The sequence below is a fragment of the Protomyctophum parallelum genome (genome assembly GCF_964188405.1).
Source record: "Protomyctophum parallelum genome assembly, chromosome: 15".
In the NCBI taxonomy this organism is placed as follows: domain Eukaryota; kingdom Metazoa; phylum Chordata; class Actinopteri; order Myctophiformes; family Myctophidae; genus Protomyctophum; species Protomyctophum parallelum.
The window spans coordinates 30021909-30048011 of NC_139710.1; the positions used below are offsets into that span (position 1 = coordinate 30021909).

The 26103-nt window shown below is 42.9% G+C and overlaps 1 protein-coding gene across 1 annotated transcript in view; it reads right to left on the reverse strand.

Moving 5' to 3' along the window:
- The window catches only part of LOC310871794 (DNA repair protein XRCC4-like), a gene marked incomplete at its 3' end in the record, with an annotated part of 80816 nt that overhangs the window by 16545 nt on the left and 38168 nt on the right, over positions 1-26103 (reverse strand). The window contains exons 3-4 of the mRNA XM_083783429.1: positions 18777-18831; positions 16064-16208 (exon numbers count right to left, since the gene is read on the reverse strand). Of these exons, the coding sequence (XP_083639555.1) occupies positions 16064-16208; positions 18777-18831 (200 nt within the window). The remainder of the gene's footprint in view (positions 1-16063; positions 16209-18776; positions 18832-26103) is intronic.

The window sequence follows — 26103 nt, forward strand, 5'->3', positions numbered from 1 at the left end:
CTATAATTTAGCTATTGAAAAATAGCAGATCTACAAGCTCATAGCGAGCTTGTAGGGTCTGCTATTTTTGAAAATGAAAATTTTTGAATCTTTGAATATATATTGTTACGGAGCGAGTTTTTAACTCAAATATTTGCTTCTGGGGAGGGGTCCCTGCAACAACATATTTTCAGATGGGGGTCGGAGGCCAAATACCGTAATTTCCAGACTATAAGCTGCGGCTTTTTACCCATGATTTGAACCCTGCGGCTTATACAACGGTGCGGCTTATCTATGGATTTTTACAGCTAACGCAGAGCCATCTAAGGCTCTGAGCTAACGTAACGGCCACTAGGGGGCCACCTGCGGCTTATAGTCCGGTGCGGCTTGTATACAGGATTTTCCCTAAATTTTGCTGGTGCGGCTTATATTCAGGTGCGCCTTATAGTCCGGAAATTACGGTACATATAATTCTGGGGGTCCTTGACATGAAATGTGACTACATTTGACTGAGGGATTTTGTTGCTTCATAGCTTCAAATTGACATATTGGTTGTTCAGTTTGACCCACTAGTTTTGGAGATATGGCTTATAGAGTAATGTCTTGCAGAAAACGTTGAGAAAACTTTCACTTCTGTGGACTCTAACATTACACCTATAGCTACATGTTTAAGCATTTATTTCATATGTACATGTCGATTTCAGCTCTGACACTTATTTCAGACATGCTCTAGTACAGTATGATAATACTGTAAAAAAAAAAAAAAAAAAAAGTGTTTCTCCTCTGGTGAAAAGCTGGAGTTTGCGCGATGGCAGTCTTTCAGTCAAATTTGGTCACAAATATTGAGCACCACTGACATATAGGATGTTTTTTTTCTCAGAAAACTGTCATTTTGTAGAATCGTTCCCATGGTCATAATGGGTTAATGAGAACTATACCGTGTTAACCCATTTTGGTGTTAGCATTATGTCATGCTTTAGCTATTGAAAAATAGCAGATCTAAAAGCTCATACTTCTTCTAGATCTATACGCTATGAGCTTGTAGGTCTGCTGTTTTTGAAGAATCGTGAAAAGTGACATGAAAGTGTTTGAGAAGGACTGACACATAGAAAAAGATAGCTTTTTCAAGAAAACAGTCAGGATTTATAGAAGACATTTGGCGGAATCGTCCCCATGGTCAAAAAGGGTCAAGAAGAAGTGCAGTGGAAACACGTGGGATCGGTTCCTGGATGGTAGGGGCTGTGTGATTGATTCCTGGATGGTAGGGGCTGTGTGATCGGTTCCTGGATGGTAGGGGCTGTGTGATTGGTTCCTGGATGGTAGGGGCTGTGTGATTGATTCCTGGATGGTAGGGGCTGTGTGATCGGTTCCTGGATGGTAGGGGCTGTGTGATTGGTTCCTGGATGGTATAGGGGCTGTGTGATTGGTTCCTGGATGGTAGGGGCTGTGTGATCGGTTCCTGGATGGTAGGGGCTGTGTGATTGGTTCCTGGATGGTAGGGGCTGTGTGATTGGTTCCTGGATGGTATAGGGGCTGTGTGATTGGTTCCTGGATGGTAGGGGCTGTGTGATCGGTTCCTGGATGGTAGGGGCTGTGTGATTGGTTCCTGGATGGTAGGGGCTGTGTGATTGGTTCCTGGATGGTAGGGGCTGTGTGATTGGTTCCTGGATGGTAGGGGCTGTGTGATCGGTTCCTGGATGGTATAAGGGCTGTGTGATTGGTTCCTGGATGGTAGGGGCTGTGTGATTGGTTCCTGGATGGTAGGGGCTGTGTGATCGGTTCCTGGATGGTAGGGGCTGTGTGATTGGTTCCTGGATGGTAGGGGCTGTGTGATCGGTTCCTGGATGGTAGGGGCTGTGTGATTGGTTCCTGGATGGTAGGGGCTGTGTGATCGGTTCCTGGATGGTAGGGGCTGTGTGATTGGTTCCTGGATGGTAGGGGCTGTGTGATCGGTTCCTGGATGGTAGGGGCTGTGTGATCGGTTCCTGGATGGTAGGGGCTGTGTGATTGGTTCCTGGATGGTAGGGGCTGTGTGATTGGTTCCTGGATGGTAGGGGCTGTGTGATCGGTTCCTGGATGGTAGGGGCTGTGTGATTGGTTCCTGGATGGTATAGGGGCTGTGTGATCGGTTCCTGGATGGTAGGGGCTGTGTGATTGGTTCCTGGATGGTAGGGGCTGTGTGATTGGTTCCTGGATGGTAGGGGCTGTGTGATTGGTTCCTGGATGGTATAGGGGCTGTGTGATTGGTTCCTGGATGGTATATGTGTGTGCTCCTGCCCAGGCCCCGAGGCGAGCCTCCCACACGGGCTGCTTGGCACCATAACCCATTCTGACCTGAGATCAGACTCTAAAAATGTCTTCTTGTACATCCCGACAGTTTTCTGAAAAAGTTATGTTTCTAAATTCTATGGCAGTCGTTCTTCGATTTTTTTCAAAAATAGCAGACCTATACAAGCTCGTAGCGCGCCACTCGAGCTTGTAGGTCTGCTATTTTTCAATATCTAAAGCAGAACATGATGCCAACGCCAAAAGGGGTTCCCGCCCAGAATTGGATAAACGCCCTGACCTTTTAGACCGTGTATCACTGAAATAGCAGACCTACAAGCTCGTAGTGCGCCACTCGGTGGCGCGCTACGAGCTTGTAGATCTGCTATTTCTCAATAGCTAAAGCATAACATGAGGGGAGTGGAGGGAGAATGTGTTTCTGGCGCGTCCGTCCCCCGTTCGTTCCTCTCTCTCGTCCATGCTTCCTTTTTTTTTTACAGCGGTATATATATACCGTATTTCACTTTAAGACATACAATATTAATTACATTAACCCTATTTAGACCTGAGATCATGCAGATTCTAAAAATGTCTTCTATACATCCTGATAGTTTTCTGAAAAAGCTATGTTTCGATGTCAGTCGTCGGTAATTTTTCAAAAAATAGCAGACCTACAAGCTTGTAGATCTGCTATTTCTCAATAGCTAAAGTATAACACGATGCTAACACCAAATGGGGTTCCCGCCACAAAATGGGTTAAAACATACATTATTAATTACATTAAAAGGCAATTGAAAAAAATATAAAATAAGTGAAAATTAGAAGGAAAATTAAATTAGAAGGAAAATATCAGTTGCCGGGACCAAAAGACGTGTATTTTCAGCGAGTCTAACGAGTCTAGAGCTTGAATGGTTTGATGAAATTAATCTCAAATATCTAAGTATTGAATCAAGCAACTTAAAGGGTAATACCACTCATTTTCAACATTTAACTATTAATATAACTTAGAGTTGTTGTCTACAAGCTACAATTTGTTTTGTAGCTTGATTGTAGAGATTGGCTATTTCCACTATAGTTTGGGTCACGGAGCAGGGGCGAGCAGAGGATGTTAGAGGGGAACGCGGGTCTGAAACTCAAAGCGTTCTCCGTGACTGATATGGACGTAAGATGAAGCCAGTCAGTCCTTGAATTGTAAATCGCCATCTTTCTAGACCTGTTTTGGCCCAGCTGGTCATTGGCTAGCCCAGACAACGAGGCGGGACTTCCCCCCCTTCTTCTTCGTTGGTTTTTATTTTGACTCGAACGGGGGGTGGCTCCCGATCATAGACTGTAACGGTAGCCACACCCCTCAGAACAGACTTTATGGTAATTTTTTTGATAAATGGGACCATAATTTTCCAAAAAGAATATTATGACATGAGAAATGAGACTTTAAACTAGTGACTGGAATCAGAAAGTATTCATGACCAATGTTTATTAACCCATTCTGACCTGAGATCAGATTCATACGAGGTTTCCACTGGACACACACTGGTCTGTTTAACCCATTCTGACCTGAGATCAGATTCTAAAAATGTCAGTCGTTCTTCAATTTAAAAAAAAAATAGCTAAAGCACGACATGATGCTAACACCAAAATGGGTTCCCGTTCAGAATGGGTTAAGGTAATACAGTCTAGGTGAAGTTGGGCCCAAATACATGGACCTCTATGGAGCTATGGGGTTTTTTGGGCCCAATGACAGTGCCACAACAGGCCATTATATGAACTTTCAGGAAGTCCCGATTTCCTTAGTGGCTTCACAAAATATCTGTCTGACTATATAATATCGGCTAAGTTTGGAAAATATAATTTCCTTGAATGCTGCCTTTAATGGGTACAGACATGGAAAGGGGACATTTGCATTTCTCGGAGGTCTCAAAATCGATTCATAATTTCTAAAAATCTTTTTTATTTGTTTTCTTTTTCTGGTTACAGTTACAGGAGTTTTCACTACATGGTGTCTGTGATATGAAATGTAAGCTTACCCTAATCACAGTAAACATCATGTCTTCAGTCATTTCCAAGTTACCGTATAGACACTTCGGTTCAAGACTGGAGTAGATTGTGATGAAATCCTATATGTATTGAATCGAGAATCATTTTGAAAAGAAAACCGTTTTGAATCTGGGAAAAAAAATGTGTTTGATTTTTTTTTCATCGTTTTAGGATTGAGAATCGAGTTGAATTCGATGTTGAATCGGAACCGAATCGGATCATGGGACACCCAACGATTCACAGCCCTATTGGGAACCAGTGATAAGAGACAACCGTCCACGTTTGAGTGAATGCACAGGGCTTTCTCCCCCCCCCCCCCCCCCAGCCCCCATCATATTTCACACCGGTCTCATACCCCACCCGTCTGGCTCTGCATAGGTATCTACGGTAACCGTGAAAGCAAAACATGCTGAAACTGTCTTGGCGCTGAAGTGTTTTGCCTTGATTTCTGTGACAACAGGTTTTCCAGAGATCTGACAAACTGAGAATTAGTCACGGTATAAAAGTAGCATCATGTAGGAGTAGTCTAGTCTACGTTCTGTCACTGGAAGCAGTCTTTTTTTGGGGAGCTTTTTGGGAAGCCTATAACGGCATGAATAACAACGCAGGATCTGTGAGGAAATGGCCTCACCGTTGAGTCAGCTCTCAGTGTCAACATGACTCCTGATTCATTAACGAGATCAGCCTGAATCTCTCACCCAGCCAATGGTTCTCAATCTTTTTTTGGCTCAGGTCAACCCTTGGAAAAAGCTTTTCCATCCACCTCACATATAAGTACATTTGTTACTCATATAGGACCTTTCATTTGTGTCATCTTGCGGTATACGTAAATATGTAAGACAAAGCGTCAAAGAGTCAAGCGTAAAAGCGATTCCACAGTTTCTTCATCACTTCATCAGTGACCGCTTGCGGAACTCGGCTGACGCCTCGTTTCCGTCCGCGTCACTGGCGTGCTGATGATCACGATAAAGCACACCCTCTCGTATAATATTGTTTAATTAGAGAGAACCAATTTCCGTATGATTCCGCATGAAGTGGTCATTTATAAGCCCTGAAAATGAAAATAGCAGATCTGCAAGCTTGCAATGTGTTTTGCGAATCGATGTGGCAAGTTGTGAGCTTGTAAGATCTGCTATTTTCACAATTTATTACAAGGGTTTTAAAGGACCACTTCATCACTTTTCAACCTATCTTCATAGGTCCTCACTAATAATCATGAAAAAAATGGCGCAATTCATTTCTACTCGGTCTGTGTCTCGGAGGGCTGTGGGCAGTTTAGGAACCGTCTTCCAGTGACATCATCGATGGGGAATACAAGCTAATAGAAACTGCAGGCTTTCTAGTCCTGAAGAGTTACAATGCGATAATGGAAGCCATCGTTCTCACGATAATGAAAATCTAAACATTTTTTGTAAGAAAATCTTGTTTAAAAAACAATCTGCCTAATGATGATGTCACTGGAAGACGGTTTCTAAGCTGCCCACAGCCGTCCTATGAGACACAGACTGAGTAGAAAAAAATCGTGCCATTCTATCATGAGTATTAGTGAGGACCTATTATATGAAGATAGGTTGAAGAGTGGTGAAGTGGTCCTTTAAGCTACAGGAAGCTAAATGCATCCTGAGCATCTCCATTATGGGAGGTCCTCTGGTATGGTCCCACTGGGAGGAGACCCCCGAGGCAGACCGAGGACCAGATGGGGGCCTTGAAACACCTCAGCGGTCGGGACGCCCCAGGAGGAAGGAGCGAATGTTGATCGTCTGCCCGAATGGTTACCTCCAATAGAGCGTCGCAGTCACGCCCCGTTCATTTTCCTCGTAGACTTTTCAGAAAGTGTTTATTTAAAGACGTTTACGCCGCGGACAAAGCCAACTCTAGTTGTGACGAATCATGACAATAAACACAATGTTTTGGGCCAAACAAAGAATTAGAAAAGTAGAAAAAAAACTTTTTTTGTTGTTTATCTTCTTTGTGATTATTTGTTTGGTCTAAAATATTGTGTTTGTTGTCATGATTTGTCACGACTCGGGTTGGCTTCGTACGAAGCTTAAAAGGTCTTTAAATAATTACTTTTTGAAATGGCATAATAATAATTACTTTTTGAAATGCATTGGGATTCATTTCCTGGGCCTGGCGTCGTCATGAAAGGGGGCGGGACTGCGACGCTCTATACCAGACTCCAGATGAGTGGTAGAGGACAGATGGATGGATGGATGGATGGATGGAAAGATGGACTTAAAGCAGTATAAACATGACTTATTTTCTATCAAATACACACCCCATGAAACCTTGAATTCATGGATATTTGTCACATTCTTGAGACAATACTTTGATGACCGGCTGCTCTTTGAGTCTCCTACCGGATATACTCTGCCGACTGCCGGCATCATAGTATTGGCTTAGGAATGTGCCAAAAACAAAAAAGTTATCTCCGTAAATTTCCGTAAGTTTCATGGGGTGTGACATTTTGGGGTGAACTGCTCCTTTAAGAGTATAAAAATAGTTATGGTTGCATTTGTGGCATCTGGTGTGTGCACACGTGCTTGTTTGTGCATGTGTACAGTAGCTGTGTGTGTGTGTGTGTGTGTGTGTGTGTGTGTGTGTGTGTGTGTGTGTGTGTGTGTGTGTGTGTGCGTGTGCGTGTGCGTGACTGTGTGTGCGTGCACGAGCGCAGCCACAATGGCCCACCCACGGAGACGATAGTTAGTGTTATCCAGTCCAGTCCAATCCACTATATATAAAACAGGAAAAAACAATAGCATTGAACCACATTGCTGCTTATATATATATTTCCACCATTTGAACATTTAGCACATTGTAAGTTGTAACTTGCAGATCTGCTATTTGTAGATATAGATCTGCTATTTTCAAAAGATTTCCAGACTTTTACTTGTAACAGAGTATTTCTATATTGCAATATTGATACTTAAAAAATAAAAATAAAAATCCACCACTGGTATGTCGTCGTGGTCCCCAATCTAAGAAACACTTTGTACCAGCCAGGGACGGACCCCCATTAAGATTAGGATTGTACTTGGTGCATGAGATTGAGTACAGAACAGTGGTTCTCAATATTTTCGGGCTGTGACCCCCCCCCCCCCCCCCCCCCCGGGGCATCCCTATATCCCTATAGTAGATCTGCGACTTTCGAATTTTGAATCCTGAAAAGTAACAGTTTTTACTTAAAACATGCGATTCCCCCCCACCCGACAGAAACAATGTCAAACTGGGGGATCCTCGGGGGGAAAAGTATAATTTAATAAAAATTAAAGTTTAAAAAAAGTGTTAAAAAACTAAAAAAGGTTGAGAGGATAAATCGCCACCCCGGCGCTATAAGAGCTTCTCCTCCAGGGCCGCGGTGGGATTGTGTGATTGTTCAGAACCACAGGATTGTGGTTCTGGGGAGGGGGGGGGGGGGGGGGGGAGTTGATGATGAGTGATGAGCTTCTCATGTACTCTCATGTTGTCTCCTGGGACAGCCTGTAGTCCTCTCAGCATGGGGGCATTTGCATTCGCAAACGTGCAGTTCTCACAGTGTCGACCAATTCTCGTCAAATCCCCCCCTCCCTTCCCTTCCTCCCATTCCCGTGCTCGTAATTTTGCTTGCACGCGCGCGCGTGCGCGTGTGTGTGTGTGTGTGTGTGTGTGTGTGTGTGTGCATGTGTGTGCATTGTGCGACTGTTGCGCGAGCCCCCCGAGCAACAAAAAATCGGTGAGGCTATATATAGCCCCATTCCTGACCTACAGCGACGCGAGCGAGAAAAAGGGATTAAAGAAGGGATTAAGGCATCGGTTCCAATCTTCAGCTATGCTGCTGACCCCCCCGCCGCGAACACGTCGACAGTGATGTGGAGAGCAGGCGGCGATGTCGTTCTCGACCGCGCCAAAAACAAATAAATAAATAAAAAGACATTCGCTCGCCGTGTCTTTTCTGGTCGAGCGCGAGTTCTCTCACTTGGTCAGCGTCCCGCTATACCAAACCTTTGGTTATAATAAAGAAGTGCACGGTACGGTACGTTGCCGTGAACACGGTCACCCATGATGGCGTGTTTACACGTCTATTTGCCTTACGGGACGAAACAGCGGGTTCTCAAAGAGGGGGGGGGTCTGGGGAACCCCCACAGGGATCCATCCTTCTTGAAGGGCGTTCCTGACGTCGACATTTATAAAATGTCTTCTAAATCCTGACAGTTCTCTGTCAGGATTTGCGCCACATTTTCACGTTTTTTTTCAAAAAATAGCAGACCTACAAGCTCGTAGCGCTCCACTCGGTGGCGCGCTATGAGATTGTAGAGCTGCTATTTTTCAAAAGCTAAATTATAACATAATGTTTAAAACACCAACAGGGGTTCCCGGCGAAAATGGGTTAAAAGATTTTTTTTCAAAAATAAAAAAAACTATACAGAAGTGCTTTTCTTTTCTTTTTTTATGTGGTGACCAACCTGAACTGAAGCCGCGCCCACATATCTGTTGTTGTATGATTAAAAGGCATGGGGTTAGGGGCGGGGATGCTATTGTGATGTCACTAACGTGGTGTATTCCGATTGCAGGCTTTTTTGACTCAAAGGCTCTACTGGAAGACACCGATAATACACATGGGTTCTACAAAAATGTCTTCTAAATCATTACCGGCTTTTGGAAAAAACGTATGAACGTATGAACAATTCAGCGGTGCTCAAAACCTCTCCGTGTCAAGGACCCCTCAGAAATGATGTATTTGCCGACCCTCATTCCCTGCAGAAGCAAAGGGTTTGAGTTAGAATGTTCGCCTGTAAAATAATATAATATATAATATAATATTCTATAATATATATATAATATCCCCCCCCCCCCCCCCCCCCCTCCACCTTCTCACTCTCGAAAAACTAAAAGGTCAGCAGTCATATTTCTGTCTATAGTCATGGCTCTATTTATGGGTCAACTTCAATTTCATCACTTATCGCATCCGAGATAAATTGTGAAATGCGATTTCATTATAATGGGTTATTGTGTTTTGTATAGGCCGGTGACTGTATTTATTTAATCCACTGCGTTTAGTTGTACCTTGAATGATGAACCGAAAAAATGTCTCTGTGGTTTTCAAAACTTCTAAACGGTATAGTTGCATAATTGTGAGCTACAGTGCTGTGTGCGTGACACAAAGAAAAGAAAAAAAACACATCGCTCTGCAATGTTTGAATACATATATCTGTTAAAAGGAATGTTTAATTATGATTATAATTAGAATAACCCCATACACATAAAAAATAAAAGCTAGCCTAACTTGAATGAAAACTTCATTCTTCAGAATGATGTCGTATATATAGGCGGCGTATAGAAGAACAATGGTTTGGTTCGGACCAACATGTTGTTTACTATACTTGGACTCCAACAACACCAATATGACTGCAGCCTGCCAGCCAAGTTAACCCATTTTGACCTGACTTTGATTGTACAAATGCCTTCTGAATGCTGATGTTTCTATACACACGTCAGTCGTTCTCAAACATTTTCATGTCAAAGACCCCCAGAGGTCTGTATTTGGCCACGGGACTCCCATCTGAAAATACGTTGGTCCCAGAAGCACAGATTTGACTTAAAAAAAACGCTCACTCTGAAAGAATATATTCAAAGATTTGCACCACATTTTCAAACATTTTCTAAAATAGCAGACCTACAAGCTCGTAGCGCGCCACTCGGTGGCGCGCTATGAGCTTGTAGATCTGCTATTTTTCAATAGCTATAGTATGACAAAGATGGGTTAAACGTAGCGATCTCGTGCATTCAGTAAATTTAAGTTGGAATAAATAGAATGATTGTTCAAGCCTCCTATCTATGTTCAATCCTTTGGCCGTCACAAGGCTATAAGATGCATCATGATTACATGCTCTAAAAGGCAGGATGTGAGATTGCACTTACGGGTGGCTTGCAATTCGAAGTTGGCCCCTGTATAAAAGTAAAAGCCCCCCCCCCCCCCCCCCTCTATGTTTCTATACTGTACACGTTTTCCTTGATTCTAAACGTGTATTTGATGTGGTGCAACAGCACCCCCTATTGGTACCATATACATAGTAACATAGTAACATAGTCCCATAGGGACAAAGCTGTACTTTGGAGTGGTTGCACCACTCAAAAATCCATATGGATGTGCGTATTTGTATGTCTTTAAATGTTTTTGATTAATTGAAAATGAAGGACGCTGATGTATAAACAGGTCTTAGTGCTTTTCTGGTTTTAGCAACTCCTCTTAGCAGTTCATGTATTGACCTGTAACTTCCTCGAGCTATACCCAATCTGCGTTCGGTTAATACAATATTCAATCAATCAATCAAAATTCAAGATCAACTACACTCAATCGCGACTTGATTGTTATTAATGCCGCACGCACGCACGCACACACACCACACGCACACGCACACGCACACGCACACACACACACACACACACACACACACACACACACACACACACACACACACACACACACACACACACACACACACACACACACACACACACACATAAGATAAAGTTGAATGTGAAACATGACATTACCATTACCATAAAGAGTGTCCTACCAAACTGTGGATATATAAGTAGACCGTTACTGTATAGCAATCTTTAAGTTATTCAGAAAACATAGGTCAGGATTTAGACGGTGGTTATTTTTTAGAACGATAATTTAGGACTCAGTCCTATATGGGTTAACCCATTTTGGGGCGGGAGCTTTTGGTGTTATGTCATGCTTTATAGCTATTGAAAAATAGCAGATCTACAAGCTCAATAGCGCGCCACCGAGTGGCGCGCTACGAGCTCGTAGGTCTGCTATTTTTTTATCGAGAAAATATTTATTTCAGAAAACTGGAGGATTTAGAAGACCTTTTTTTTTTATGTCGACGTCAGGCCTATATGGGTTAAGTAAAAAGAAGTGTGTGGCTCTTGGAGGGGCGATGGAGAATAATGGCCTCTTGAAAACAGACTTCAGGGTGGAGTTGACGTCTCAGTAAGTCATGTCAAACACCTGCTTCACTAGCAGTTTAACAACTAAACCCCGCATATTACACATATCATTACAAGCGCACGGGTCACCCGTGTAAAAAAATATTAATGTCGGGTTAACTCCCCACACCTGTTTGCAGCCATCCGTTCCTTTCTTCTCGGCAAAAACCCGAAAGGAAACTCGCCTCATTTATTTTTTGGGCCATTTCTTTTTACCCTCAAATTATCCTTCTGGTGAAGATAATGTGTTTATTTTTTTCGTTTTTTTTCTTTCTCTTTACCTAACTTCTGAGGTTTTGAGAAGAGCACGAAGAAGGGAAAAAAGCTGAGAGGGAGGGTTTCAACGCAGCTGTCAAACTGGAACGATCGTTAGTGTTTTAAATGCAAAGCGGTCGGCAACTATACTTGTGAGGACGTCAATACATTTGGACAGTGATATTATGAAATGAGTTCACAATATATCGTATAGCTGTGATGCATTCTGCCAGAGTGTACAACTAAGTTTTATCAGGCATATAACACCAAGCCTACTGTATATCCTAACATTGCATTACCTAATTGTTAAGCCTAAATGTAAAACATTATCTGTTTTAATTAACCATAACAACACACCATTTGTCTTGTCAGGACAAGTACAGGGAAATTGTCCTCACAAGGTCCACTTCGGAAGATCTACAATACTAGTGCGGACATTTGGCCGTGTGTGTGTGTGTGTGTGTGTGCGCACACACACACACACACACACACACACACACACACACACACACACACACACACACACACACACACACACACACACACACACACACACACACACACACACACACACACACACACACACACACACACACGCACGCACACACACGCGCGCACACACACACACACACAGACACACAGACGAACTTCAGGCAAAGTAAAGAGAAAGCCTGTAATCGTGTGTCATCATTCGTTGTCATGTTCGTAAATCAGGTCGTTCTTTTTATTATGGCCCCTGTGGTGCTTCTAAAGGGCCCCTAGCCCCCCCCCCCCCCCTTGGCACTGTGGCCTCCCTCTATAGGTGCAGACAGTCAGTCCCAGGACCCCCTCAGTGACCCGTACCTGCGGCCTGAAGGCAGCAGCACCCCCCCCCCTCCCAAAACCATCTGAGAACAACGTAATGCCGTCTCCATTCCCGACAATGGTACTTAAGCATTTTTCAACCTGCTGTCCCCCCTTAACTCTGGCCCATGTCATTATCTGCCTATAAATCCGGCCATAGCTGAATGGGGTCGAGAGATGATGATGCCTGCCGTCTGGGGGGAAAAAACAGAAGGCCCCACAACCAGTTCGATGTCCATGTATCCCCCCCCCCCCCCCTTGACTGTATTCCTGAGCGGGACACTTAACCTCTTAACACGGTCCCTTGTAAAAGTTCAGGATGAGTTAACTTGTCAGAGCTTACAGTAGCTTCAAGTATTTTTCCCTCCGACACACCTGGAGAACATCGTCGCTGTCAAATTGCAATTTACAATTTAGGCATTTAGCAGACGCTCTTGATCCAGAGCGACTTACATTTAAGCAAAAACAAAAGCATGGCATACATCACATGTATAAAAAGTAGTTATCGTGTGTATGTGTATCGTATGTGTACTATAAAGTGCTATGACTACATGAAATGCAATTCTAGTGCCGTCTAACGTAACGAGCTATAAGTCTGTCTAAAATACTATCTATAAGTCTACATAAAGTACTATCCAAGGGGCTAGGCTAGGGCAAGTGCTATGGGCCATGGTGGAGTATGAAGAGGTGGGTTTTCAGACTACGGCGGAAGATTGAAACATGGCGCGATATGCGACTTGTTTCCGCCTTATACATCCTAGAACTAATTTTGCTCATTTTGAATTTGGAACTTACGCGAGCACTGTACTTCAATTAAATGTTCAATACTAATGTCTACACTGTAAATCCCTGGAACATGACGCGTTTAAAACCTAAACACCAGTGTGTAATAATTAAAATGCCAAATGTTTATTAATGGTCATAAAATACAGTAGAACACGAGTTCACTCAAACACCTCACGAGAACACCTAGTGTTAGTCTAAACGCCTATATGACTGACTTTGATTGTAAAAACTAAACACGTTTATGTGTTTAAAAAGTGTTACTGGCGATTAAACATGTTCTTCTGTTTATAATCTAAACACTGTGACACGTTTAAAAGTGTTACAAATAAGAGTTTATAACCTAAACGCTTGGGTTTAGTGTGTACGCCACTACATCTCAGAGCCAAATATTATACTTATATGCAACCTTGATTATTTGAAAACATTAAACTCAACTTTGTACAGTTAGATTGCTATTACAAAAAATACATTAACCACTTTAGCCTGTAAACATTTCCATTTTAAAATAGCCGATTAATAGCCCGACAAGCTCACAATTAGTGGCAACACGACACATTGTGAGCTTGTAGATCTGCTATTTTCAAAATATTTGGATACATTGGAAACTTGTGAAATGGGACATTCTGCATAATGAGTAGCCAGCTTTTACTTCAGTACTTTTAAGTATATTCATAGCCAATATAGGATATAGCCAGTATTTCAGTGGCAGTATTAATATTTTAGCTTAACCCATTTTGGGGGCGGGAACCCCTTTTGGTGTTAGCACTATGTTATGCTTTAGCTATTGAAAAATAGCAGATCTACAAGCTCATAGCGCGCGCTACGAGCTTGTAGGTCTGCTATTTTTGAAAAATCGTGAAAATGTGGCGCAAATCTTTGAATATATATTCTTTCAGAGCGAACGTTTTTAACTCAAATCTTTGCTTCTTGGGGGGGGGGGGCAAAATACAGATATTTCTGGGGGTCCTTGACATGAAAACGGTTGACATAGAAACATGGGGTTTTTCAGAAAACCGTCATGATTTGGAAGACATTTTGTAGAATCGTTGTCAGGTCTAAAATGGGTTAAGTATAAAAAATAGGAAATACCCAAGTGAAGTACAAATACTACAAAATGTGTAAGTAAGAAAGGAGATGTACATTTATATTTTTAATTTGCTGCTTTCTTTCGTTTTAGGGATTTTAGCTGTTGTTTTAGACACGGGGGCGGGGGCATTTGAGCATGGGGCTAAATATGTATTTCTTTACAAAATGTTATAGCGATTGATTTTTTTAAATAATTTACTATAGTCCTACTAGACCCCAGGAAATTACATCTGGCCACAGAAGATCACAGGATCTACTGAATGTGAAGCCACACCATGGGCTGTATTTCGTGTGTCTTAAGTACCAGGTCTTATTACCTAACTTGAGTAAACTAAAGACCTGGAGGCGTGATCAATGCTCTTTGGCCACTCAGAATAGCCAAATGGCATTGATCACGCCTCCAGGTCTTTAGTTTACTCAAGTTAGGTAATAAGACCTGGTACTTAAGAGACGCAAAATACAGCCACATGTGTCATAGGCTCAATTATGTCAGTTTGACACATTTAGTAGATCCCGTGATCTTTTGTGGCCAAATGTAATTTCTTGGGTTCTAGTAGAACTATAGTAAATAATAAAAAAATAAATCCCTTTAAAATTTTGTAAAAAAAACCCAACATATTTAGTCCCATGCTCGAATGCCCCAAAAACAGCTAAAATCCCTAAACCGAAAGAAAGCAGCAAAAGAAAAATAAAATGACACCCATATTTTACTTTCTCTAATAACAACCTAAAAACATGAACCTTGGTTGAAAGAAACTAAAGTTGTCCTTTTAACCAATCATGGAAATAATTGGGCCCTTCGCTGCCCCCCTTTCCCTTCGTTCCCGTTTCCTAATACCTACCTCCGTGCAAGGTGGAGGAGTGACCAGCTGTCCCCCGCACATGGGGTCAGGTCACGGGTCTGTTCCTATAGCCATAACGGCGGACACAAGTATAACCGTCATCTCTTTGTAAAAAAACGAGCAGGGCCGTAAACCGCCCAAGACTTCCTTTCTTCTTTCTATCTGTTATCTTTTTTTTTTTTTTAATGTTGGGTCAGATGTTGGTGATCCTTTAGCCTTTTAGCCCCGAGGCCCAGGCAACGCTTTGCACTGACAGCGGCAAGGGGGGGGGGGGGGGGGGGGGGGGGAGTTCAGGGATCTAAGAACAGTGAGATCTGAGAAGGACATTCAGGAATTTCTAAATGCTCTGTTTCCACTTGTCCTACAGAGGAGAGAGGGTAACTAAACGCGCGTGTGTGCTCGAGCACTGGCGGTTTAACCCATTTCGGGGTGGGAACCCCTTTTTGGTGTTAGCATTATGTCGTGCTTTAGCTATTGAAAAATAGCAGATCTACAAGCTCGTAGGGCGCCACCGAGTGGCGCGCTACGAGCTTGTATAGGTCTGCTGTTTTTTGAAAAATCGAAGAACGATTGACATAGAAACAGAGCTTTTTTCAGAAAACTGTCAGGATGTAAGAAGACATTTTTTAGAATCTGATCTCAGGTCAGAATGGTTTAAAGCGAAGTTCCAATCTGTGATTGGGGAAAACCCCGAGTTTCGTTTCCTGAAACGAATGTAGAATTATATTTTCTGTTCACATTTTTCAAAATGTAATTGTTTGTCGAGGCTTCAACCGTTGCTTTTATGAACTATCCGAGACATTGCGGTGAGCATGCATTGTAAGTTTGACCAATTCAAACACTTACTGGGGATGCCTTGGAACCCCCTCGACCTCCTCCTCCTCCTCACGGACCCCTGGGGGTCCCCAGGAGGAACTACAATGAGAACCATTAGACTACTAGTGGAACTGTAGTCGACCAGCTTTTCAAAACGGTCAAAACGGCCGTTAACTCACCGAGATATCTTTGCAGACCTTGCGATAAGACAGACGGGCGCGATCCGGAGGCAGATGAAATGAATAGCCCGCCTCCTCTCGCTTGGCCACGCCCCCTGGTCCTGCTCCGCTGCCCGTCAGCGCTGAGTGCAGGTCCTCCACGTACCTGCAGGGGGCGGCGTGGGAAGCAACAGAGTACATTGACTGGACTGAGTCCTGTACCATGGGAGTACAATTTTGAGGTACGGAAATTTGCGTATGTTTTTGATTTGGGTTTTCTTTATGAATCAACACTACTGTTAACTAGGGCTGCAACGATTCATCGATTCATCGTAATCGAATCGATTATTCAATTAGTTGTCAACTAATTTAGTAATCGATTAATCAAATCGGCAACTAATCACATTTTTTTTGCAATTTATCATAGGTAATTTCCATGCACTTAACCATAGTTTTTCCAGTGTTAAGTGTACAAAGTAAAGTAAAAGAGAAGTGAGCCATCCCTCTTCCCTTACAATCTGATGATAGTTGCACAGTAGCGACTGCAAAGCAAAATATGACACATAGCGATTATAATATCAAGAACCAGAACAATATTTATTTTTAAATGACCTATGTATTTGAGTTCAGAAGAGTGACACATGTGTAGCTATTCTTTAATAAAATGTATGCAGACAGAATAAGCCTAAAACACCATGAGTTGCTTTAATTGTCTCCACCAGGCCGAAGGCATGTGGGGAGAGTATGTTTTGCACTCCGTCCGTCCGTGTGTCCGTCCGTGTGTGTCCCCGTCCGTGTGTCCGTCCGTCCGTCCGTGTGTCCGTGAGCAGCTAATCTCGGCCACCGTTAAGGTCATTACACACTGGCGAATTAGCGACGCGATATATTCGTGCGAATAATTCGCATTTAAAAAAAACCAATTGAAGTCCATGCAAGCTTCCACATCAGTGGCGAATGTGCGAATGTGCGAAAATGCGACCGTTTTCGCTTTTATTTGTTCGCTCTGGTGTCGTATTTTGCAGAGATTCGCAGGCGAACTGCAACATGCAATATTTCGCATTTTCAGATTGCTTATTCGCATCGCGTCGCTAATTCGCCAGTGTGTAATGACCTTTAACCCGGTCAATGCCACATTTTGCACACACACTCCCTGGATGCCAACCATGAACCTCTGCCCCAAGCTTTCCAGAACGGCCTGTTATAGCGCTACCAGGAGGCCGCTTTGTGCAAAACAAGTTTTTGCACAGTACACCTACAGATTTTGTCCAAACATCACGCAAATTGGTACACAGTCTCTCTAGAGCCATTCAACGAAACCGGTCTTTCACATTTCTCAGACTCCATCCTGATTGGTTAAGATTGGCTTCCAAAGTTCACAGGAGTGCTCAGTTTCAAACAAAATGCTGCAATCATGAACACATCGCGTGATTTCCGTGAAATTGTGCACGCACATTCCCACTAGGCCGAGGACGAAATGCCACATGAACAATTTCAACTCAGCCTCAAGGTGGCGCTATAACTGGCCGAAAAGTGTTTTCACCTCTAACTGCACGGATCTGTGGATAACTTTGTATGCCAACTCCCTAGAGGCCAAGGAAAAACCTTTGCCTGGAATTTTTCACATCTGCTCTTTATAGCGCCACCAGGAGGCCGACATATGAAAAACACATTTTCTATTATTACTCCTTCAGACTTTATCCAAATTTCACGCAAATCGGTATACACTATCTCCATAGTCATGTGATCAACAAGGAGCGCCACCATTTCCCATCTTCCATCCTGATTGGCTAAGATTGGCTTCCAAAGCTCACACGATTCGTCCATTTCGAAAAAAGGCCACAAATCACAAACACAGTGTGCAATTTCCGTTAAATTATACACGCACATTTTCACTAGGCCGAGGACGACATGCCACAATTTTTTCCTCAAAATCAGCCTCACGCTGGCGCTATAACAGGCCAATTCCTGTTTTTAGCTATAACTGCATCGATCTGTATACAACTTATGTATGCACACATGGAAAAACATTGTACCTGCATCCCTCCAACACGAACCTCCGGCCCAAATATTCCTCAACAGCCTGTTATAGCGCCACCATGAGGCCACAACCTGACCTGCCCTGGTGGAGACCTGTGCCGATTGGCACTTTGTCTAGTTCATTTTAATTTAGTTTGTCTTTCATTTGAATAGCAGCCTAATCATAGCTAAATAAGTGTCACGATCCGATTAATCGTTTAAATAATCGGCAGATGAATCGATTATGAAAGTAACCGTTGGTTGCAGCCCTACTGTTAACCTTCATGTCTGTGTGTTTGAAAAGTTGTAAAGTATTAAAAAGCACATCGGGAAAAACCTCTCTTCCATTTCCTAAAAAAAAATGAACATTTTGGAGTTAGGTGGTTTCTCCCCGAACAGCAGAGTTGTGTTCATTTGGTAGTCTGTGTTCATTTTGAAGCCAACACTTTTGCACTTTCGCACTGTCGTGCTTTAGCTATTGAAAAATAGCAGACCTACAAGCTCATAGCGTGCCACCGAGTGGCGCGCTACGAGCTTGTAGGTCTGCTATTTTTGAAAAATCGAAGAGCGACTGACATAGAAGGCATTTTTAGAATCTGATCTCAGGTCAGAATGGAAAACTGTCAGGATGTAGAAGACATTTTTAGAAGCTGATCTCAGGTCAGAATGGGTTAACAGCAGGTGTTTTTTTGGGCATGGTGGCAGTGCTACTGCGTACCTGTCCCTGTCCACACCCATGTCACGGATCTCCGCCGTCACCTCGTCCTCGGAAACTGGACATGGAAAGAAAAGAAAAAGAGAGGCAGATTTATAGGAAGCATAAATACTTCCTGTAAACGAAGTCCACACCCACAACACCAGAGGGAGTGCAACAAACCATGTACAGCCCAGATTCGGCACAAACGAGGGACTAAATTATTTTCCTTATGCCACCGAAATGTGGAACGCCCTACCAACAGTCATTAAGACATGTGAATCCCTTGACAAAACCACTCTCAAAGGGCACCTATACGGACGGCTGCAATTCGAAACTGGCCCCTGTAAAATCTGAATCCCCCCACCCCCCCCCTTTCCCCTCACTGTATATGTATCTTTTCCCTTTTTGCTTCCTTTATGATGAATTCCTGTTCTGTTCTTTAACTATATAGAAGTGTCTATTTGTATGTCTCTAAATGTTTTGATGAATTGAACAAGGTGGACCCTGTTGTAAACAAGTGTAATGCTTAAAACCACTTAAGCCCCATATGGGAAGCCGGCTTCCCATAGCCAGTTACACTTTGTTCAGAGGTCAATAAATCAACAAAGACTAAACCAAACTACAATTTCAATGTTGATTCCTTTACAGGGGACCTACAGCATATATAATTAGCTGCAAATGTATTTTTCATCCATACATTAGTATAATTGCGAACGCAGTGATTGCGAACGCAATGAGCACTAACTATGAGACCCTGCAGATCATGTCTGTGTGTCTGTGTGTGTGTGTCTGTCTGTTTGTCTGTCTGTCTGTCCCGCTGTGACACCACCCGCCCGCCACCAGAGGGCGCAGCTGTAACACACACACACACACACACACACAGTAGAAAACTTAAAAACATTACTAACTAAAAAGAAAAAAAAAGTACGTAATTTATTCTAATTGTTGTTATTACAATTTACGAGCTGCGTTCGCTTCCCGCGTTTGCGCGTCTTACTTGTTTATAAGTATTTAAAAAATAGTGTGCAATATTTGCATACGCCAGGAATATAAGAACAACAAACATTCAAACTTGGTGTCAAAACGCAAGAGGACAGTCTGCTCTTTCAAATGAGACCTTGCCTCGATACGATGTAAACTGTGCCCTCCAGCGTCGAAAAAGTAATCAAACAAAGTTTCGGAAAAAAAACATCTCCGACAGATGTAGTCCTTTTTTGACGTGGAACTGCATGACAAACTACACAAAGACCCCTTTACGGTCGTGAACTCTGTAGGCCAAGTCCTTATGCGTCATTTGCATACTTGGAATTCCTGTCTTGACCCCTTCACAGAAAAAAAAAACGGATAGACGTGGGTGATGTCCAATCACTGCTGTGGGACTGCTGGCACTTCCAGCCCATTGGACGACTATGTATTTGGGTTGAGTCAAGTTTGGTTGTGATGGATGCATTCTATAGGCTCATAGCCTTCCATCGGTGGGTCATATGTCATCATAGCTGAAAGCATGGTCAAGATAAGTCAGTGCGTACAGGTTCCCAGCTGATTCACATATGCCTTGATTTGCGCACGTCGCGCGCAAGCTCTGCAGGCTGCAGCATGCTAGTGTACACACAAACGCTACCTTGCTGACACAGCAGAAAGCGCACACACACATACTCAGATACGATGTTTCGAATGTTTTTACGCACACATTATGTTATTTAGTTATTATAAAAAAAATTATAAACCAAACCATCCTAAGAAGAAGGATAAAGTCAGTTTTGACTACGTTTTGGCAGAGTGTCAGAGAGATTCTGACGTTGAAATGGTTGACTCTGAGGACACAGAAACAGACAATTATGAAGACGATGATGATTATTTTTTGGCAGGAATCGATCCAGTCTTTGAGTAAGTATTTCAATTCAGTTTGCATTGAATGTAATCATGTATTGTTTAGTTGATAGGCTAATTATAATTTAGTCTGCAACTGTAATGGCGTCTGTAGTAATGTTTTGACGTTTTGATCTATACATGCATGTAGATAAATGCTGGAATAAACAGCCAGTCATCTGACCTGGTAAAATGCATCAACTAATATTAGATGGGGAATCAATATTCAACCGGTCATTTTATAATTCATTACGATTTAGTGAATTGTTTGATTTGACTTGTAGTAATGTTACAGACAGTACAGTACAGTGTTACAGTGAAATACAGTAGTACAGTACCATATAGTACACAATGGCACAGTACAGTAACCTACCATACAGTACCAGTGCAGTAGTCTACAGTACAGTAGCCTACCGTACAGTACCATACAGTACAGTACCAGTACAGTAGCCTACCGTACAGTACCATACAGTACAGTAACATACAGTACAGTACCAGTACAGTAGCCTACCTTACAGTACCAGTACAGTACAGTACCAGTACAGTAGCCTACCTTACAGTACTAGTGCAGTACCAGTACAGTAGCCTACCTTACAGTACCAGTGCAGTACCATACAGTACAGTACCAGTACAGTAGCCTACCTTACAGTACCAGTACAGTACCATACAGTACAGTACCAGTACAGTAGCCTACCTTACAGTACCAGTACAGTACCATACAGTACAGTACCAGTACAGTAGCCTACCTTACAGTACCAGTGCAGTACCATACAGTACAGTACCAGTACAGTAGCCTACCTTACAGTACCAGTGCAGTACCATACAGTACAGTACCAGTACAGTAGCCTACCTTACAGTACCAGTGCAGTACCATACAGTACAGTACCAGTACAGTAGCCTACCTTACAGTACCAGTGCAGTACCATACAGTACAGTACCAGTACAGTAGCCTACCTTACAGTACCAGTGCAGTACCATACAGTACAGTACCAGTACAGTAGCCTACCTTACAGTACCAGTGCAGTACGTACCAGTACAGTGCCATACAGTACAGTACCAGTACAGTAGCCTACCTTACAGTACCAGTACAGTGCCATACAGTACAGTACCAGTACAGTAGCCTACCTTACAGTACCAGTACAGTGCCATACAGTACAGTACCAGTACAGTAGCCTACCTTACAGTACCAGTGCAGTACCATACAGTACAGTAACAGTACAGTAGCCTACCTTACAGTACCAGTACAGTACCATACAGTACAGTACCAGTACAGTAGCCTACCTTACAGTACCAGTACAGTACCATACAGTACAGTACCAGTACAGTAGCCTACCTTACAGTACCAGTACAGTGCCATACAGTACAGTACCAGTACAGTAGCCTACCTTACAGTACCAGTACAGTACCATACAGTACAGTACCAGTACAGTAGCCTAACTTACAGTACCAGTACAGTGCCATACAGTACAGTACCAGTACAGTAGCCTACCTTACAGTACCAGTACAGTACCATACAGTACAGTACCAGTACAGTAGCCTACCTTACAGTACCAGTACAGTGCCATACAGTACAGTACCAGTACAGTAGCCTACCTTACAGTACCAGTACAGTGCCATACAGTACAGTAACAGTACAGTAGCCTAACTTACAGTACCAGTACAGTGCCATACAGTACAGTACCAGTACAGTAGCCTACCTTACAGTACCAGTACAGTACCATACAGTACAGTACCAGTACAGTAGCCTACCTTACAGTACCAGTACAGTGCCATACAGTACAGTACCAGTACAGTAGCCTACCTTACAGTACCAGTACAGTGCCATACAGTACAGTACCAGTACAGTAGCCTACCTTACAGTACCAGTACAGTACCATACAGTACAGTACCAGTACAGTAGCCTACCTTACAGTACCAGTACAGTGCCATACAGTACAGTACCAGTACAGTAGCCTACCTTGCAGTACCAGTACAGTACCAGTACAGTAGCCTACCTTACAGTACCAGTAGTACCATACAGTACAGTACCAGTACAGTAGCCTACCTTACAGTACCAGTACAGTACCAGTACAGTAGCCTACCTTACAGTACCAGTAGTACCATACAGTACAGTACCAGTACAGTAGCCTACCTTGCAGTACTAGTACAGTACCAGTACAGTAGCCTACCTTACAGTACCAGTACAGTACCAGTACAGTAGCCTACCTTACAGTACCAGTACAGTACCAGTACAGTAGCCTACCTTACAGTACTAGTACAGTACTAGTACAGTAGCCTACCTTACAGTACTAGTACAGTACCAGTACAGTAGCCTACCTTACAGTACCAGTAAAGTACCAGTACAGTAACCTACCTTACAGTACTAGTACAGTACCAGTACAGTAGCCTACCTTACAGTACCAGTACAGTACCAGTACAGTAGCCTACCTTACAGTACCAGTACAGTACCAGTACAGTAGCCTACCTTACAGTACCAGTACCAGTACAGTAGCCTACCTTACAGTACCAGTACAGTACCAGTACAGTAGCCTACCTTACAGTACCAAGGCAGTACCAGTACAGTAGCCTACCTTACAGTACCAGTGCAGTACCAGTACAGTAGCCTACCTTACAGTACCAAGGCAGTACCAGTACAGTAGCCTACCTTACAGTACCAGTACAGTACCAGTACAGTACAGTACCAGTACAGTAGCCTACCTTACAGTACCAGTACAGTGCCATACAGTACAGTACCAGTACAGTAGCCTACCTTACAGTACCAGTACAGTGCCATACAGTACAGTACCAGTACAGTAGCCTACCTTACAGTACCAGTACAGTGCCATACAGTACAGTACCAGTACAGTAGCCTACCTTACAGTACCAGTACAGTGCCATACAGTACAGTACCAGTACAGTAGCCTACCTTACAGTACCAGTACAGTACCATACAGTACAGTACCAGTACAGTAGCCTACCTTACAGTACCAGTACAGTGCCATACAGTACAGTACCAGTACAGTAGCCTACCTTACAGTACCAGTACAGTACCATACAGTACAGTACCAGTACAGTAGCCTACCTTACAGTACCAGTACAGTGCCATACAGTACAGTACCAGTACAGTAGCCTACCTTGCAGTACCAGTACAGTACCAGTACAGTAGCCTACCTTACAGTACCAGTAGTACCATACAGTACAGTACCAGTACAGTAGCCTACCTTACAGTACCAGTACAGTACCAGTACAGTAGCCTACCTTACAGTACCAGTAGTACCATACAGTACAGTACCAGTACAGTAGCCTACCTTGCAGTACTAGTACAGTACCAGTACAGTAGCCTACCTTACAGTACCAGTACAGTACCAGTACAGTAGCCTACCTTACAGTACCAGTACAGTACCAGTACAGTAGCCTACCTTACAGTACTAGTACAGTACCAGTACAGTAGCCTACCTTACAGTACTAGTACAGTACCAGTACAGTAGCCTACCTTACAGTACCAGTAAAGTACCAGTACAGTAACCTACCTTACAGTACTAGTACAGTACCAGTACAGTAGCCTACCTTACAGTACCAGTACAGTACCAGTACAGTAGCCTACCTTACAGTACCAGTACAGTAGCCTACCTTACAGTACCAGTACCAGTACAGTAGCCTACCTTACAGTACCAGTACAGTACCAGTACAGTAGCCTACCTTACAGTACCAAGGCAGTACCAGTACAGTAGCCTACCTTACAGTACCAGTGCAGTACCAGTACAGTAGCCTACCTTACAGTACCAAGGCAGTACCAGTACAGTAGCCTACCTTACAGTACCAGTACAGTACCAGTACAGTAGCCTACCTTACAGTACCAGTGCAGTACCAGTACAGTAGCCTACCTTACAGTACCAGTGCAGTACCAGTACAGTAGCCTACCTTACAGTACCAGTGCAGTACCAGTAAAGTAGCCTACCTTACAGTACCAGTAGTACCATACAGTACAGTACCAGTACAGTAGCCTACCTTGCAGTACTAGTACAGTACCAGTACAGTAGCCTACCTTACAGTACCAGTACAGTAGCCTACCTTACAGTAATAGTACAGTACCAGTGCAGTAGCCTACCTTACCATACAGTACAGAGAGTACTGATATTGGTTTGAGGTTCAAGATGATATTTGTTACAGCCCATATTCACATTAGTAATAGTAAATAAAATGAAAATAATGTTTTGCACTGCTCATTGTTATTGTTGTTCATGCTTATGCCATTATTTTGAATCTATTTGTTTCTTAGTGACCTGTAAGCAATTGTATTAGGCTTGTAAATAAGTGCATATTTAGGCCTATTTATGGAATCAGGCTTGTAGGTCAGCTGTTTTCCGTGCACAACATGTATAAATCATAAGAGTAATAATAATAATAATAATTATTATTATTATTATTATTATTATATCTGGGATTAGCACTAGCACTTCTCATAGTACTCAAAGATGTTTTATATGTGTGGGGGCCAGGGGAGACAACACAGAAAATTAGGGGAAAAAATCAAATAACAGCATTGTATTGAAAATGTTTTTTTGTTTCTCTCATAGGTCCTAATTCATTAAAAAGAAATACGCCACCGTTACACTGTGGCGGAAACAGATATCGTATTTATCCGTCCAATCAAGCTGCGTTCAGATGACGTGTTATTCAGAGAGTGGTGTGGACCACAGGTTCACAGGCGTATCGCAGGTGTAAGTCATACTGAATGAAGCGGGCGCAAAGCACCCGACAACCTCATCTGCATTGATCCACGCCCCATATCGTACCATAAAAGGCTTCAAGCATGACTCAGCAGACAGCAGTTTGAGATCCGTCTGTCAAAAAAAGAAAAAAGGCTTTGCAGCCGCAGACTGCACCATTGTATATTACCACTGTAGGCTATGTACAAACTGACATCAATCCATCAAAGGACACCAAAGGAAATAAAATATTTCCAAGCTTACAACGGTGCGTGCTCCGCTGAAGCAATATAATTATAATTTATTTAATTAAGTTCGGGACCAAGGCGGGTGCTCACTCACACCTTTGCAGAGGTAAAACATATCCGATATTTAAAATATCGGATATATGTCAATGCAAAAGTCATCTTTTGAGAGAGAGCTAGAGAGAGAGAGAGAGAGAGAGAGAGAGAGAGAGAGAGAGAGAGAGAGAGAGAGAGAGGGAGGGGGGCATGGGCCCTCGACACTGTTTGCGCGATAAAGAACAGTAGCCTATACATTCATAAGTGAATAATTATAGGCCTATATAGGCCTGGGATCCTCTTGTCTGAATAAATTATAATCCAGTGAGTTTATCCAGTGAGTTAAACTATTCTGTGTGTGGCATCCATGCATGTGATCAATATCAATATACATTATTATAAAGTCTGTCCGTCATGTTTGTGAACAAGCGCGAGTGGAGGTGAGCTGGCTTTCAAACACGCTGATGCCATTCATTAGGCTAATGTGGTCTTCTATTTTTTATATAGGGA